The sequence below is a fragment of the Thunnus maccoyii genome, chromosome 10, assembly GCF_910596095.1.
Source record: "Thunnus maccoyii chromosome 10, fThuMac1.1, whole genome shotgun sequence".
Taxonomy (NCBI): Eukaryota; Metazoa; Chordata; class Actinopteri; order Scombriformes; family Scombridae; genus Thunnus; species Thunnus maccoyii.
In genome coordinates this window covers 15026636-15040970 of record NC_056542.1, presented here as the reverse complement: position 1 = coordinate 15040970, position 14335 = coordinate 15026636, and the positions used below count along the sequence as shown (strand labels likewise).

At 40.9% G+C, this 14335-nt stretch overlaps 2 protein-coding genes across 3 annotated transcripts; one reads left to right on the top strand and one right to left on the bottom strand.

The window, feature by feature from the left end:
- Positions 1-399: 399 nt before the first annotated feature.
- Positions 400-7659, bottom strand: flcn (folliculin). 2 transcript variants are annotated; one of them, XM_042422848.1, is made up of 12 exons: positions 7415-7659; positions 7060-7272; positions 6760-6918; positions 6416-6637; positions 6120-6286; positions 5906-5997; positions 3355-3518; positions 2965-3078; positions 2087-2210; positions 1849-1974; positions 1107-1209; positions 400-1002 (listed from the first exon to the last, which is right to left on the bottom strand). In XM_042422848.1, the coding sequence occupies exons 2-12, from the start codon at positions 7270-7272 to the stop codon at positions 795-797; spliced, it is 1692 nt and encodes a 563-aa protein (XP_042278782.1). In that variant the 5' UTR covers positions 7415-7659; the 3' UTR covers positions 400-794. The 2 variants fall into 2 exon arrangements, with proteins under 2 accessions (XP_042278782.1, XP_042278783.1); XM_042422849.1 differs by having other exon boundaries at positions 6772-6918; positions 7415-7658.
- Positions 7660-7876: 217 nt separating this feature from the next.
- leng9 (leukocyte receptor cluster (LRC) member 9) lies at positions 7877-14335 on the top strand. Its single transcript, XM_042422847.1, has 8 exons — positions 7877-7950; positions 8162-8311; positions 10132-10225; positions 10733-10863; positions 11014-11340; positions 11463-11742; positions 12268-12391; positions 12495-14335. Exons 2-8 carry the CDS (start codon positions 8170-8172, stop codon positions 13149-13151), a joined length of 1755 nt encoding a protein of 584 aa, XP_042278781.1. The 5' UTR covers positions 7877-7950; positions 8162-8169; the 3' UTR covers positions 13152-14335.

Below are 14335 nucleotides of genomic sequence, written 5' to 3'. Positions count from 1 at the left end.
ATTTAAACAAAGCCGTATGTGGCTGACTTTTATTGACTAAAGTTTGCAAGCTTCAGCAAAGCAAAAGGGTCAAATAACTGTGGTATGAAAAAAAAGTACAGCGTTTTAGTGGATCAGTGTGCGACTGGCTCATTAAGAAGCCAAATCCTGCTGATGTGGTCGCCAGTATTGGAGTGAGACTGTGTTATGCAACCATTTTGTATGTTTCAGGACAACAGAAAACTCTAAAAGTGTTGTCTTTCACCACTTGAGATTTGTTGGCTGACAGCCTCTCGAACAAGTTAGAGAGCTGGCAGAGAAATGCTGCTCTCCTCCTCCACTTCACTATCACTCCCTTTTTTATTCTTCCTGTTTGCCACAAGATGGAGCCAATTGTGGAAAAAAACACAGACGCCAGACTGACCTGTTCACATTCATTTATTTCATTTTAAAAGAGCAGCAAAATAGTTAAAGACGCTTTTTGTAATAAGTTAAACTTTATATATGAAAAGTGATTCCCTTTGACAAATAAAAACCCTCATACATCATCTGAACTGAATGTGTTAATCTGTGCTGGATAATAATCAGGGTTAGGAACACAACAGATTTCTCATTACTTAGAAAGACAATAATAGATGAGCTGCAGCCTTTCTGTCATCTATTCATAGCCCCCTTTCCCCCTTTTTGTGGAGCCCCCTCCACAAAATTCCCAAACTATTAGCAAAACCTTGCTTTCACTTTCCCTTCTTGAGTAGTTCCCCCTCTATCCAGCTCCCTTTTCTTAACCTGCTACCTCCTGTCTCTCTCTCTCTCTGTCACTGGCTGGGGCTTCTCTCCCCCCCTCGGACGGCAGTCATTAAATGACTCTTGTAGGTTTTGCTGAGCCCAGTCATCCAGAACTTGAGCAGCCTGACATTGTCCTCCTCGCCCGGCCCCGTGGTACCAAGGAGGGCCAGCACCTTCTGTGTGTCCTCCCTCCCTCGCCCGTCCACTTTGGAGAACTTGAACAGCACTTTGACTTTGCTGAAAGAGCGAGGATGAGCTGTTAGAAGGCTAACATATGCAAAAAAGTAAAATCTTACTTAAACTCAAGTAGTCTCCTTAAAGAATGAGTGAATTTTACTCACTTCATCCACTCTTCCTTCAAACACAGCAGGCAGTGAGACACCACATCCACAGACAGGTTCTCATTAGACAGGGCCACCTCCAGTTTGTTCAGTAACGACGGACCTGGGAGAGAACAAAGATTAATAAGTTAATCAACAACTATTTTGATTAGCGATTTCCAAGCAAAAAAGCAGTTTTTGGTTTCAGCTCCATAAAGGAGTTTCTGCTTTTCTTGTCATACAGGACAGAACAAATATTGTTGGGTTTTGTTCGGAAAAAACAAGGAATTTGAAGACGCCACCTTGGACTCTGGTAAGTTATAAATGGCATTTTTAAAATATTTTCTGACATTTTATAGACTAAGTTATTAAGTAACTAATTAATTAATTGATTAATCGAGCATATAACTTGCAGATTAATCAACTTTCATTTAAAACATTTTCGTAAGCAAGATAAGTCGTGGGCCAAGAAATTATTGATTTGTTTTTGATACAGATTCTTGGACACACCTTCCCATTCCCTTAAATGAGAAAGTATGTTTAAACTTTTGATTGTTACTGTATACAATTAGGTGTATATTTTGATACAGATCACATTTTTAAAAACATTTTCTGCTATTTAACTAAATTAATTTGAATCAGGAAGAGATATATGCTTTCTGCTTTCAAGGTTTAACTAAGAGGCAAAGTGCTATAAATATTTTTGGATAGTGAAAGTGGCAGCAAACATCCAGGCACTATTAATAAACTCAGGTATGCTCACCCCTGTCAGTGGGCTGTGTATTGGCACTGCTGATGGTGAACTGATACAGTGAGGAGATATTGTCTTCACCTACAGCTGAGATCTGACAGCCTCTCTCTGAGCTGATATCCACCAGCACTGAAAACTCTACAGGACAGACAGACAGAAGGTGAATTCAACACACTAACATGACCTGTGACATTGGTACGTGCAAGCCGACAATTAGTGAGACAGCGTGAGCCTTGAGACTCTTCTGTACCTGAAGAGCTGACGTGAGTCGGGATAGCCACATCCGGGCTGAGACCCAGGAAGTTGCATTTGTAGGCCTCCTCGTACTGAGCGCTGTATGGCACAGAACGTACACAGCCGACTGGGAGCAAAGACTGATGGGAGACAGAACAGCAATTCAGATGATAAACTTGGTTGGTTAGGTTAAAGAGGTATACATCTAGGATTTTCACTGAGGACATTTTGACATGTTATAGGAGCAAAAAGCACAGGTGTACATAATAAAACATAATGATGACTGAATACTACTTAGCTGCTTCCGTTTCAGTTTCCTGGAATTGTGCATGTTGGCTCACTGTCGCACTGTTTGTTGATGTTATTAGTAAAACCTGTACTTTTCCCATTATAACAAGTAAAATGTCTGCTGTGGAAAGTTCCTACTGGGAAGCAGCATAATCCATGCAACAGTATAACTGTAAACAATTGTATTTACGAAAAAAGATGCAATTACACCACACTTCGTATCAAAAATGATTACAAGGCTTAACTAAAATATCTTAAATGAACGATAACTGTCACATGAAAACATGCTCTGTCTTGTTTTTGAAACTCGCAGAGAAAAATCAGAGGAGCATGTACAGGCAAAGAAAATGTCAAGGTGTGTCACTGTAGCTCAAATAATGTTATGTCCTCAAGAATTTAAGAAAAAAAATCTTAGGTTTAACCCTCAAAACATAAAAGATGTGTGTTTAGTGTTTAGATGATTGTAAAAATGTGTTTCATTGAATTTACCTGATAACACACTATTATACCATTGTTAAACTAACGAGGAATTTCACTAGTGTTATATAGGTCATATTTAGCTACATCATAATAACATTATCTCTCAGCAGCAGCATTGTAGAGTACCTTGAGTACTATAAAAGCTGATTGGATGAGCCCGGGGTCTGCGCCTCTCAATATGACCTGATTTCCCATGAGCACGTGCCACGCAAGCTGACGGAACTCCGCAGCCCCGAGGACCTGCAGAACAAATCAAACTGTAATGTACAACAGCTCACAAATACTGTATGTGTGTGGTTATGAGGCAGTGAGCTGATATAAAAATGTGAATAAACTTCCAGAGCTGTCATGAACATTTCATTTAATTCTTGTAAAAATGTGACTGTAAGGCTCTCCATCCTCAAATGTTGAGGAAACAACGTGGTTGAGCATCTTTATCGTCCTTGCTTTTCTTTTCACTTTGTCATTTTCCGTTTCACATTATTATACACAAGCTCAAAAAGTACCAAAATGTACCTGTCTCAAGTGCCTCAGTGACCTAAACTTTGGACCAGGCAAGTCATCTAATTTTCCATCGTCACACAGGAAGTCATGGCCCAGCTCGCTCTCTGACTGGAGTCGCTGTGACTTTGAACCGCCTCCTTCTGCTCCCTCCCAGCAGCTCATTTCCTCTTCTTGCTCTTTTAGTAGCACAGAATAACATAAACAGAAATAGAAAATGACCAAATATTTACACGTTGAGATTCATTACAAATGTGGGGGAATTCCACTGGAAACTATTACACTTTATCACAAATAGGATATGATGCAATGTGCACATGATCCCACTCATGCCAAATTTCCAGATCAAAATCAGTATAATGTCACCTCTTATCTGTGACTAACTGCAAAACTAATTCTAACAGCACACAAGGGAACTTAAAAACAATTTATTTACAATGACATGGCATGACTTTTAAAAGTTATTTTCTTGTATTTTATTATGATGAATTTAAAGTATGTTTTCAAATCACTTTGTAACTGTGACTTGTGGCAGAAGTGTTTATTTACTCACATTATTAACAGGGAACAGGATATTACAAACCCCAATTCCAAAAAAGTTGGGATGCTGTTTAAAATGTAAATAAAAATAGAATACAATGATTTGCAAATCCTTCTCAACCTATATTCAACTGAATACAGTACAGAGACAAGATATTTTATGTTCAAACTTATAAACTTAATTGTTTCTTTGTGAATATACACTCATTCTAAATTTGATACCTGCTACATGTCCCAAAAATGTTGGGACAGGGGCATATTTACCACTGTGTTACATCACTTTTTCTTTTAAAAACACTCAGTAAGCGTTTATGAACTGAGGACACTAATTGTTGAAGTTTTGAAAGTGAAATTCTTTCCCATTCTTGCTTGATATACAACTTTAGTTTAGTTCAGGGTCTCTGTTGTCGTATTTTGCACTTTATAATGCGCCCCACATTTTCAATGGGAGACAGGTCCGGACTGCAGGCAGGCCAGTCTAGTACCCGCACCCTTACTATGAAACCATGCTGTTGTAACATGTGCAGAATGAGGCTTGCCATTGTCTCGCTGAAATAAGCAAGAATGTCCCTGAAAAAGACGGCGTCTGGATGGCAGCATATGTTGCTACAAAACCTGTATGTACCTTTCAGCATTAATGGCGCCTTCACAGATGTGCGAGTGCCATGAGCATTAACACACCCCCATACCATCACAGATGCTGGCTTTTGAACTTTGCGCTGATAACAATCTGGATGGTCCTTTTCCTCTTTGGCCCGCAGGAAACGACATCCATGATTTCCAAAAACAATTTGAAATGTTGACTCATCAGACCACAGCACGCTTTTCCACTTGGCGTCAGTCCATCTCAGATGAACTCAGGCCCACAGAAGTAGGCAGTGTTTCTGGATGTTGTTGATATACGGCTTTTGCTTTGCATAGTGGAGTTAATTTGCATTTAGGGATGAAGTGACAAATTGTGTTCCAAAGTGTTCCCGAGCCCATGTAGTAATATCCACTACAGAATGATGCTTGTTTTTAATGCAGTGCCACCTGAGGGATAGAAGGTAACGGGCATTCAATGTTGGTTTTTGGCCTTGCCCCTCCTGTGCAGAGATTTTTCCGGATTCTCTAAATCTTTTAATGATATTATGGACTATAGATCGTGAAATCCCTAAATTCCTTGCATATGTGCGCTGAGAAACATTGTTCTTAAACTGTTCGACTATTTGCCCACGCAGTTGTTCACAAAGTGGTGAACCTTGCCCCATCCTTGCTTGTGAAAGACTGAGCCTTTTCAGGGATGCTCCATTTATACCCAGTCATGATACTATCACCTGTTACCAATTAACCTGTTTATTTCTGGAACGTTCCAAACAGACGTTTTGAGCATTGCACAACTTTCCCAGTCTTTTGTTGCCCCTGTCCCAACTTTTTTTTAAAAGTGTTCCAACTCAGAATAAGCATATATTTACAAAAATCTATAAAGTTGATAAGGTTAAACATTAAATATATTGTCTTTGTACTGTTTTCAATTGAATATGTGCCATAAAAGGATCAGCAAATTATTGCATTCTGCTTTATTCATGTTTTGCATGACATCCCAACTTCTCTAGAACTGGGATGAGTAAAATTCTACAGAGCTGCACTGACTTGGAAATACACGGTATAAATCTGGATTTTAAATATTGATTTGTGTTTGAAGTTTTGGTTAAATGAATCACCCTGTTTTTCTGGCAGAGAGTCTCTTAGCTGGCTGACCAAGTGAATCAGCCTTTCACAGGAGACTTTTCAGACTGGTGATACAACATCGCCACATGGTGTAAAACCCATGACATCTGCTGATATCATCCTCCATCAAGAGGGAGAGACATGTTGAAGCACTGCCCAGGTGACTGTTAGGCCCTTTTTTTTACTGCGTCACTGGACAATTGTTGATCTTTAGTTTTTGAACAGTGATAGGGTTGAACAGATGTAAATACAAATGCTTGCGCAACGGAATAGTAAATAAAAAAGCATAATGTGCAATTAAGGACAATTAGTTTACCTGTCTGTCTCTCTATGAGCACCAGAGTGTCCTCAGTGGGGGCTCCCTCCAGCAGCTTCTCTGTCAGACGACTACCACAGGCCTTCAGCAGCCTAGAAACGAGGTTAAACCACACATCCACATGTCATGGTGAGTGACTACATGTGGAAAAAAACAAGATGTGTAGATGCCAAGACTTCTATGTTATGGTGGGTCTGTCAGTATATTGACTCACCAGCTAAAGGAGGAGTGCAGGCTGGCCCAGAGGTTGGGATGCTGAGTGAGAGAAGTTAGTGACCGGGCTGCGTTGCCACTCCTTTGGTGTGGAAAAACTGCCGGTGAGAACACACTGTTCATCCTCACTGCTCGCTGGGGGCACACTCCTTGCTCGTTGTCAAACACCTGTTTGAGAAGTCGGTGCCAGGAGAGGTCAGAAATTCTGATATTAGAGCACTAAAATGTGAATGTCAACAGAATAAGTCTTCATATTTCTGTCTGAGGAAAATGACTGTGTTCATGTGTGCAGCCTACCTTCAGGGCTGTGCTTTGCAGGCTCTGTATAGTGAGTCTAAGGTGGCGTAACAGGAAAGGCCAGGAGTTGATAAGGTAGATCCTGTCCATGGCTACCATGACAATACTGTACCAACGCTGGAACCCCCTGGCGAGGCTGTCTTTGATAAAGAAAGTGTGTGAAAACACAAAACCGTGTTGTTCATCTCCAAAGAAAATTGGCCCTTCACGTCCAGGACACACCTGACAAAACAGAAAGAAAGAAAATAGGAGGGAGTATATGAGGAGACAAAGGAATAAGAAAATTGTTAAGTTTATTTAGTGCATGAGATGTGTGACTCACACACACATACATGCAGACGTACGTCACTGTTTACCTCACAGCTGAGGCTGCGTACGCAGGCCTGGCGGACCACACTGAAAAGCTGTGGCTGTCTAGGATGCTGGTGGCTCAGAAAGCGTATGCCTGTCTCATCATCAATACTCACAAAGCCAGGGTGAGATGCGGGAAGAGATCGGCATCCCTGTGAGGCAAAAAGAAGAGGACAATGAGACAGTTGACAAAGACAACGGACTCATCTGCAACCAAAAAATTATATCTTGAGTGTTACAATGTAGAAAGGGATACGACTCATTGTCAGTTGACATTTCCCTCCTCCATTCACCTCACACATTTCTCCTCTCTGTGTGGCCGAGCTGTTGGCCCTCATGGTCAGTCCTTCACCTTCCCGGTCCCCATCTCTGTCTCGGTCCCCAGGCACTGAGGGGCCTGCCTGGGAGGAAGGGGATGGGGATGGAGGGTGCAATGCCTCGGTGCAGAACAACGTCCGGGGGCCATGGAGCTCACAGAAGTGACAGAGAGCAACCAGAGCATTCATCTAAAAGGGAGAGAACACATTTTTCAGATGTTTATTGTGCTAAATGGGTTTGCATGAAGGTCATCACATCTGTCGCTGAAATTAACAGGTTGCACTAGGGTTACGACATGGTTATTACAACTGATAATAAAAGATAGCTTACCTTCAAGCGGAGCCAAGTTTAACAAATGACTCAAAGCTAGTTCACAAAGGGACATTCATTGGTCGCAGTGTCCAAAAATGACGTTATAGAAAAGGCAGCATGTTGAGCCAGTGGCGTAAAAACAAGTATAATCTTGTGCGGTTTTTTTTCAAAAATCCATGATTCTCTGTGTCTCAAATTTAGGTTTTATATACTTTTCTTGTTGTGTTTTTCTTCTGGGCAGTTGCTACTAGCTGGCAACAACTGATCATGTGACGCAGAGTCACGCGCTCGAGCACAGATGACGTATGGCCGCTAACTATCTTATTTTTTCTTAATTTTAACCGTTTCTTTTAAAATATCTTCGAGTATTTTCAAAGTGGGAAGATAATCTGCTAACAGTGGGGTTGTTTTCTTTTACTAAGCTTTGTTTAACGTCTCCATAAAAGCATTTTTTCGGCGAAAGCCAAATAATCACTACATTACCCATAATTCCCAGACCGATAACAAACTCAGGGTCAAAGGGCGATCGGGAGTCGAAACCGTTTGGTTATTCGGTTAGTATGTTAAACATTAAAAAATATATTCATGTTTATGTTCAATGTACTATTTTAACAATAGTGTTAGGTTTTCTATGAGTTCTTGAATTACGGAAGGTTAAATAATGTTGTCCAACGCAAGTTTTAGTGAGTGTCAGGTTTTCGTTCCTCATACTGTCTGGGCAAACAGCAGGCGTGTTTTTAAGTAAAAATGCCTTTTAAATCACAGACTTAAACATGGCCTCAGACGCGTCAGAAGTGCCCTCAACTTCATCAGGGGACCAGAGGGATGATGGGACCCACTTGGCACCCACAAGTCCAGATACAGGTGTCCCAGCTGACCCAAACCGTGGCAAAGACTCCTTAAAAGCCACAACAGGTAAAGCACATTTTACAGTTTTATTTATACTGTTAGTGTCTGTCAAATGGCCACTAACTTAATTGAAACATATAGCTAAAGGTGAGGCTATATGTGGCTATATATGAGGCCACTATTGTGATACATGTTGACACTGTAAAGTAGTCTTCTGGTAAGTCTTGAAACTACATCACTCTGAACGCTTTCTACTTAAGAAACCCTGTAATCAAATTCCTGAGTTAGTGCTACAATTCTCAGTCATTGTGAGCAACTACAGTTCTGGTACATTCATAGTGTTATTGTCACTACCGCTGACCACCACCCCTTACACTGAAAAATGAGAACGGTGTGTGTTTCACTATTATAATAAAAACCAGTATTTCCACTGCATGCTGAGCTGCTCTGCTGGAATCCGTGTCAGGAATCAGGAAGTGAGTCAAAAGGCTCAAGAGGCTCAGAGGTGTTGGCTCTGACCCCAAGATCCAGCATGAGAAGATTCACTGTCTGCTTCTACTTCCATGTGTCTCACTGGGCTCAAATCAAAAGAAACTTTCCGAAGGAATAAAAGAACTTCCTAAGGTTTAATTATTAGTTTTCCACAGTTATTTCCAATCTCTTGATGTGAGATTTGTATGCCTGGAAGCAGTTGAAAGACTGCTAAGAGTGCCATGATCTCCCATGAACTGGTCAGCCCGTGCCAAGTAGTGCCCACTCGGCGGGAAGGAGGAGAGTACAGCTAATAATTAAAACATTTGGGTTGTTAGTCACGTTCAGATCTCCTATCTGGAAATAACACTGTGGGTTGTGTGGCATGCGTTTGAGTTTACAGGCAACCACATCCTAAGTCGTTGGCTGACATTTGAGCCCTCTGGGGCGGGTCATTGCCACCTGTTATAAGATTTATTCTTTGTAAGTGTGTTGGAGAGGAAGTATAGTATTATCCAGATCATTTCTTTTCACTTCCAGATTCCTTTTGAGGACTTTTTTTTTAGGCATTTAGATATAGATAATCCAGTAAAGGAGGATTAAATTTGATATGTTTACCAGCACTCTGGAGGCAGGTGATAAGGGATCATATTTTCTGACGTCAGAGATTTTTACCATGTATCTGTGATCTGGCACACATAAACATATCTTCCAGAGCAGAGCAGTCATGTAAGGGTGATATGGGAGACAGAGCTCACCCATATATTTAAAACACACATGCACAAGCAAACTGCACAATTAAATAGCTAATTTTCTGCTTTAGGATGAATCTCGTATAATACTGTATATAAACATTTTCATTTATTAAGTAAACTGTCAAAACCCTAATCTGAGAACATCCTGCCACAGTGTTGTAGGTATTTTTAGTTTTAGTGAAAACGACTATACACTTGCAGCATGTATTGTACCGTGTATCCTCTCTCTTCAGCTCAGTTCGGCCTCCAGGTTCAACTGCCGGTCAGTTCATTAGAGACAGGTCAGACTGTAGAGTTAAGATGTCATGTTTGTAGGTGTTTTAATTTATGATCTCCTTACTTAGAACAGGCCCTCGTCATATCTAAGCGGAATTATGGGGCAGGCATCCAAACATATTAACCGTAAATGGTTTAGTATTAGTCAGTGTACATAATACAAATAACTGTCTGGTAGCTTCAAAGAGACTAGGCTGCCAATTTTACACATAAGCTGCTCTCAGCAACATTAGTTTTTCTTAAGTGCCATTGCTGTGTTATTCTTCCGAGGTAATATTCCACGGTTACTTGCTTTACATTCCTGTCATTACAGTTTCATTGCCCGTCTGTCTTGCTTACTTTAGCCTTCACTTCTCTCTCTCTCTGTCGTTTTATCATTGACAGAGTCAGCAGGACGAGATGAAGAAGGAGTCGGCGTGTGCCAGTTTTTCCTGATGGGAAAGTGTCATTTTGGCCACAGATGTCGTTTGTCTCACAGGTCTGCTCGCCTTACCCTGATCAGCAAAGTCAGCAGCTCACTTAGTCATTTAGTTAATGTATCTTTAAGAGGTTGGAAATCATTGTAACACAGCTGCTAGCATTAAATCAATGGCTGCCTGAATGTTAACTACTTATTGCAAAGTCCATTCTGGTAATAGAGAATTATTCAGTAGTGTCGTTTTTTACTTTTAAATTTATTTTTAATTAAGTGCAACACTAAGGCTGCTAGCATTAAATAGATGGCTGCCCGCATATCAACTCTTTTTCTTATTTTTTTTAGATTTCTTCAGATTTTCTTAACTTTGTCTTGTGTGTATTTTTTAATTCTAATGTTACTGCTCATTTTTCACAGCAGGCAGATTGATACAGCTTAGTCAAGGCTAGTGTGAGAGCAGTACAGAATTTAGCCTACTTGAAGGCTCATATGAGTCAAGTTGAATTAGATGCATAATTTTGCTCTAATTTCTTATATATAAATAAGACTCTTGTTGCTCTCTTTTCCAAGTGACCCATCCATAGATGATTCAGTTGCTGTCACTCCTGACCAGGATGACAAACAGGATGGAGAAAAGACAGACAAGAAGAAGAAAGGCAAAGTGAACATAGCAACGAAGCCAAAAGACAACGAGGGAAAAGGTCACTCCACGTTTAGCGAGTTACTTAAGTCATCTGATAATGACATCATACTCCTAAGAGGCCCTGGAAACTTTTAATCGTTATCCTTTTTTCTCTATAATGATCTTTTTTTTATCCTCCCCTTTTTATCCCCCATTTATTCCCCCTCAGATGTGAGCAAAAAGCCTCGCATGCGGACAGCAGATGATGTTATCTCTCGGATCCTGTGGGACCCATCAGTGGATGCCTCCCAATTTGTAGTGGGGTATGTGGATCGCTTCCTCGGCGTACTGGAGCGTCCCTTCTCTGACTTCAACTGGGATACCGACCCTTGTGACTGCGATTACACTGCTGAGCTTGCCCTTCCCAGACACAGGATCCAGTACTTCACCTACAGAGGGCACCGCGTCTGGGACCGCCACACCAGGACTGACAGGGTGTTTGGCTCCACTGGTCAATCTCTGGCTCCCCCCTTTGGAGGGGAGGAGGAAGTAGAGGGTAAGAGAGGAGCCTTTATTGCTCTCCCACCTTTCATACACGTACTTACACACAGAAAAGTTAAGCACAAAAGCCAGCACACAGAATTTCCACTGAACAAATACATTCATTTATCTTACAAGAAATCCACACAGAAGACCAAGAACAACAACAGAGACTGATTTTGGAACAAGACAGCCTTAAAGCAACAGAAGACCAGCCACCTGCTGTCAGTGGGCAGGAAGAGAGTGAAACAGAGGAGTGTACTCAAACTGAGAACACACATCTGGAGGAAGATAAGCAGAATGAGATGAATATTCACACCCCTGACTCAGCACAAACAGCTCCAAAGTGTAGACGCAAAGCTTCTCAGGAACAACAGGACTCACAAGGAGCATGTGCTGTGGAGGAGGCTGAAAATAGGTCTGGTGTTCATCCTTTTTTCATCAGTCCAACTGAAAAGATAACAACTCATGAACAGGACAAAACAGATGTTACGTGCTACATTTTTTTCAACTTAAACTCACAGTGAAACAAAGTAAGAGCATCTTGAGATTTTGTGATGTGACGTATTTGCAAATTAAACAGAATATGTGGGCAGGGTAAAATTCAAGATTAGTCATCTGTGTGACATTTCACAGCGAACTGATACATACTCAAAATCTCCCAAGAAAGGGAGATTTTGATGTAAAAAAAAAAATTAAAAGATTATTTATTTTTTTTACATATCTTTGGAAGATAACTGAACAATTAATACAAAGACACAGGATGAGAAGTTGGAAAATATATTTTTTATTCTACGATGTCAAGACATAATATTTTACTTTTAGGAAATTAATGTTTACATGAGTGTCTTGGTTTTGGGTGTGAAAGCTCAACCTTGAAAAGCAATCTGGAAAGATACTCTCCTGCCTCTTGAGTAATTTTGCTCACCTGCTTTGATTTTAGACTTGGAGTGTCAACAGACCAAATGTCCTCGTCCCAGAAAGACGGAGCGGGCGTAGAAGAGGAGGGTAAGGAAGATGCTTTGGAAGAATGGGAAGAAAGCTGGGAAGGCAAAGAGGATTCTTCGGTAGGAACAGCAAAAGCTGTCACCCTGAAACATTCTTGTTCTGCTATTACGATTCACATTTATCACAGTGACTCTCTTTATGTTCCTCCTCTACTATGTGCAGAGTTATCTTGGAGCCCTGAACATCAGCCAGAATCCATCGGCACCTCTGGAGCAGAGAGAAGAGAAGCGTGGTGGTCAGTCCTCTAGAAGACGACCCACGCACTTCATCACCTTCAGGGCCAACACTCCTGCTATCCTCACATGTTTCCAACGGCTGCGGAAGGAGCTCACCACCCTCATCCCGTCCTCTGCCCCTCACTGGCAGGACGCCTCCAAACTTCATGTCACTATGTGTCTCCTGAACCTGCAGGGCCCAGCTGAAGTAGCTGCTGCTGCGAAGATCCTGAGGTGCTTTGCCCATTTGGATCGCAACCCTCCAGTGGCTTTGACCTTCCCCGTGAAGCTGAAACATTTCAACGGGAAGGTGCTGTACCTGAGTCCTCAGCCTCTGCCTTACCTCCAGCAGCTCAACAGCGGCCTGCAGGAGGCCTACAGGAAGGAGGGCTTGCTCCACAAGGATTCCTACAAGCCACGCTACCACCTCACACTGGCAAAGGTAGACAGGGATGGAGGAAGGATTTTTGAAGGGGTGGGTGGCCTGAGGGTGGGTAAGGGTTTAAATTTTGGCCGTCTACCAATAAACACCTTGCACCTTTGTAGCGTGGGCGGTTCCAACGTAGATGATTTTTATGAGACCGTGTGCATGGTAAATCTCTGATACAAGATGATAGAAGACAGCGCATACTATACACATACAGTACATGTTGACACCTCACATAAGACTGGGTGTAATACTTCTGAGCAGGATTTGCACTGATCATGTGGCCTTATCTGTTTTTTTATCTTGTACGTTTTTAACTTTATTCACTTAAGATGCACTTTTAAAAATAATATGGTAAAGGGGATTTTTATTGGAGGACCTGAAGGTTGTAAAATTAAATTTGATGAAGGGCTGCAGGACAGTGGCAAACACACCACCACCTTCAGTTATACTAAACTATATTAAGATGTAAAAAGATATAATGGTTGCACTTCACTTAAATTATAGAATGATAAAAAAATATTTGAAATTTTTTAATGAATCCATTTTATTCTGTGACAGGCAGCTATTATATGTCATATTGATATGATGAGAAATGAATGTAGCCTTTACAAATTAGATGATGCAGGCTGATACAATAGATCCAGATATTTACTTTACCCGGCAAAAAACATAAAACCTAAAAACAGTTTGGGTAATTTCCCTTCATGGTTTTTTTTAGTTGTTCCTTTTAGTTGACCGAAATTAAAAATACACCACTAAACATCAGCCAAATTGTACACACATAGATAATTTAGAATTTGTGTAGTTGTGTCAAATCGGTCTTCGGGGGCCTGGACCACACGGCAAGTTCCCAGGATGTCTTTTTGTTATTTGGCTTCACTGAACTTAATATTTTCCGTCCAGATAACCAGAACTAGGAAGCTGGTTATCAGCTAGCTCAGGCAACTCTAGGTTTTCAAGCTACAAGTCTGTTGTGTGAAAGAGGCGGGGTTTTTAATTACAAGCAAATTCCTCAGAACTATAAATGAGGTACTTCATATGATACGAGATGAAACAGTGATAGAAAGTACCTGTGGAAATCTAATGCTTTAGGGACAGAAAAAAGTTATATTTAACGAAGTGGAATGTAAACAAGCCTGTAATCATACAACAGAATAAGAAGATGCAGAAACACAAGAAATAATTTCACAACATATTAAAAGTAGGATAATAAGGCTTAAAATACATGTAGGAATTATTATATATGACTGATGGCTCTTCAGTTAGATGATGAAGAAACTATCTGAATATGTCACATAAAAAAAACTTAAAAGTAACACCAGACTGTTTCTGCTACTGAAGCAAAGAGAGGAAATGTA

Bases quoted from the DNA above. Each gene is read 5' to 3' on its own strand.
- flcn (XM_042422848.1), bottom strand. From the start codon at position 7,272: ATGAATGCTCTGGTTGCTCTCTGTCACTTCTGTGAGCTCCATGGCCCC. The intron at 5,998-6,119 runs GTGAGTCAATAT...CCTCGTTTCTAG, and splicing joins CTGCACTCCTCCTTTAGCTG to GCTGCTGAAGGCCTGTGGTA. The intron at 1,003-1,106 runs GTGAGTAAAATT...TCGCTCTTTCAG, and splicing joins TTGAAGGAAGAGTGGATGAA to CAAAGTCAAAGTGCTGTTCA.
- leng9 (XM_042422847.1), top strand. From the start codon at position 8,170: ATGGCCTCAGACGCGTCAGAAGTGCCCTCAACTTCATCAGGGGACCAG. The intron at 8,312-10,131 runs GTAAAGCACATT...TATCATTGACAG, and splicing joins CTCCTTAAAAGCCACAACAG to AGTCAGCAGGACGAGATGAA. The intron at 11,743-12,267 runs GTCTGGTGTTCA...CTTTGATTTTAG, and splicing joins GTGGAGGAGGCTGAAAATAG to ACTTGGAGTGTCAACAGACC.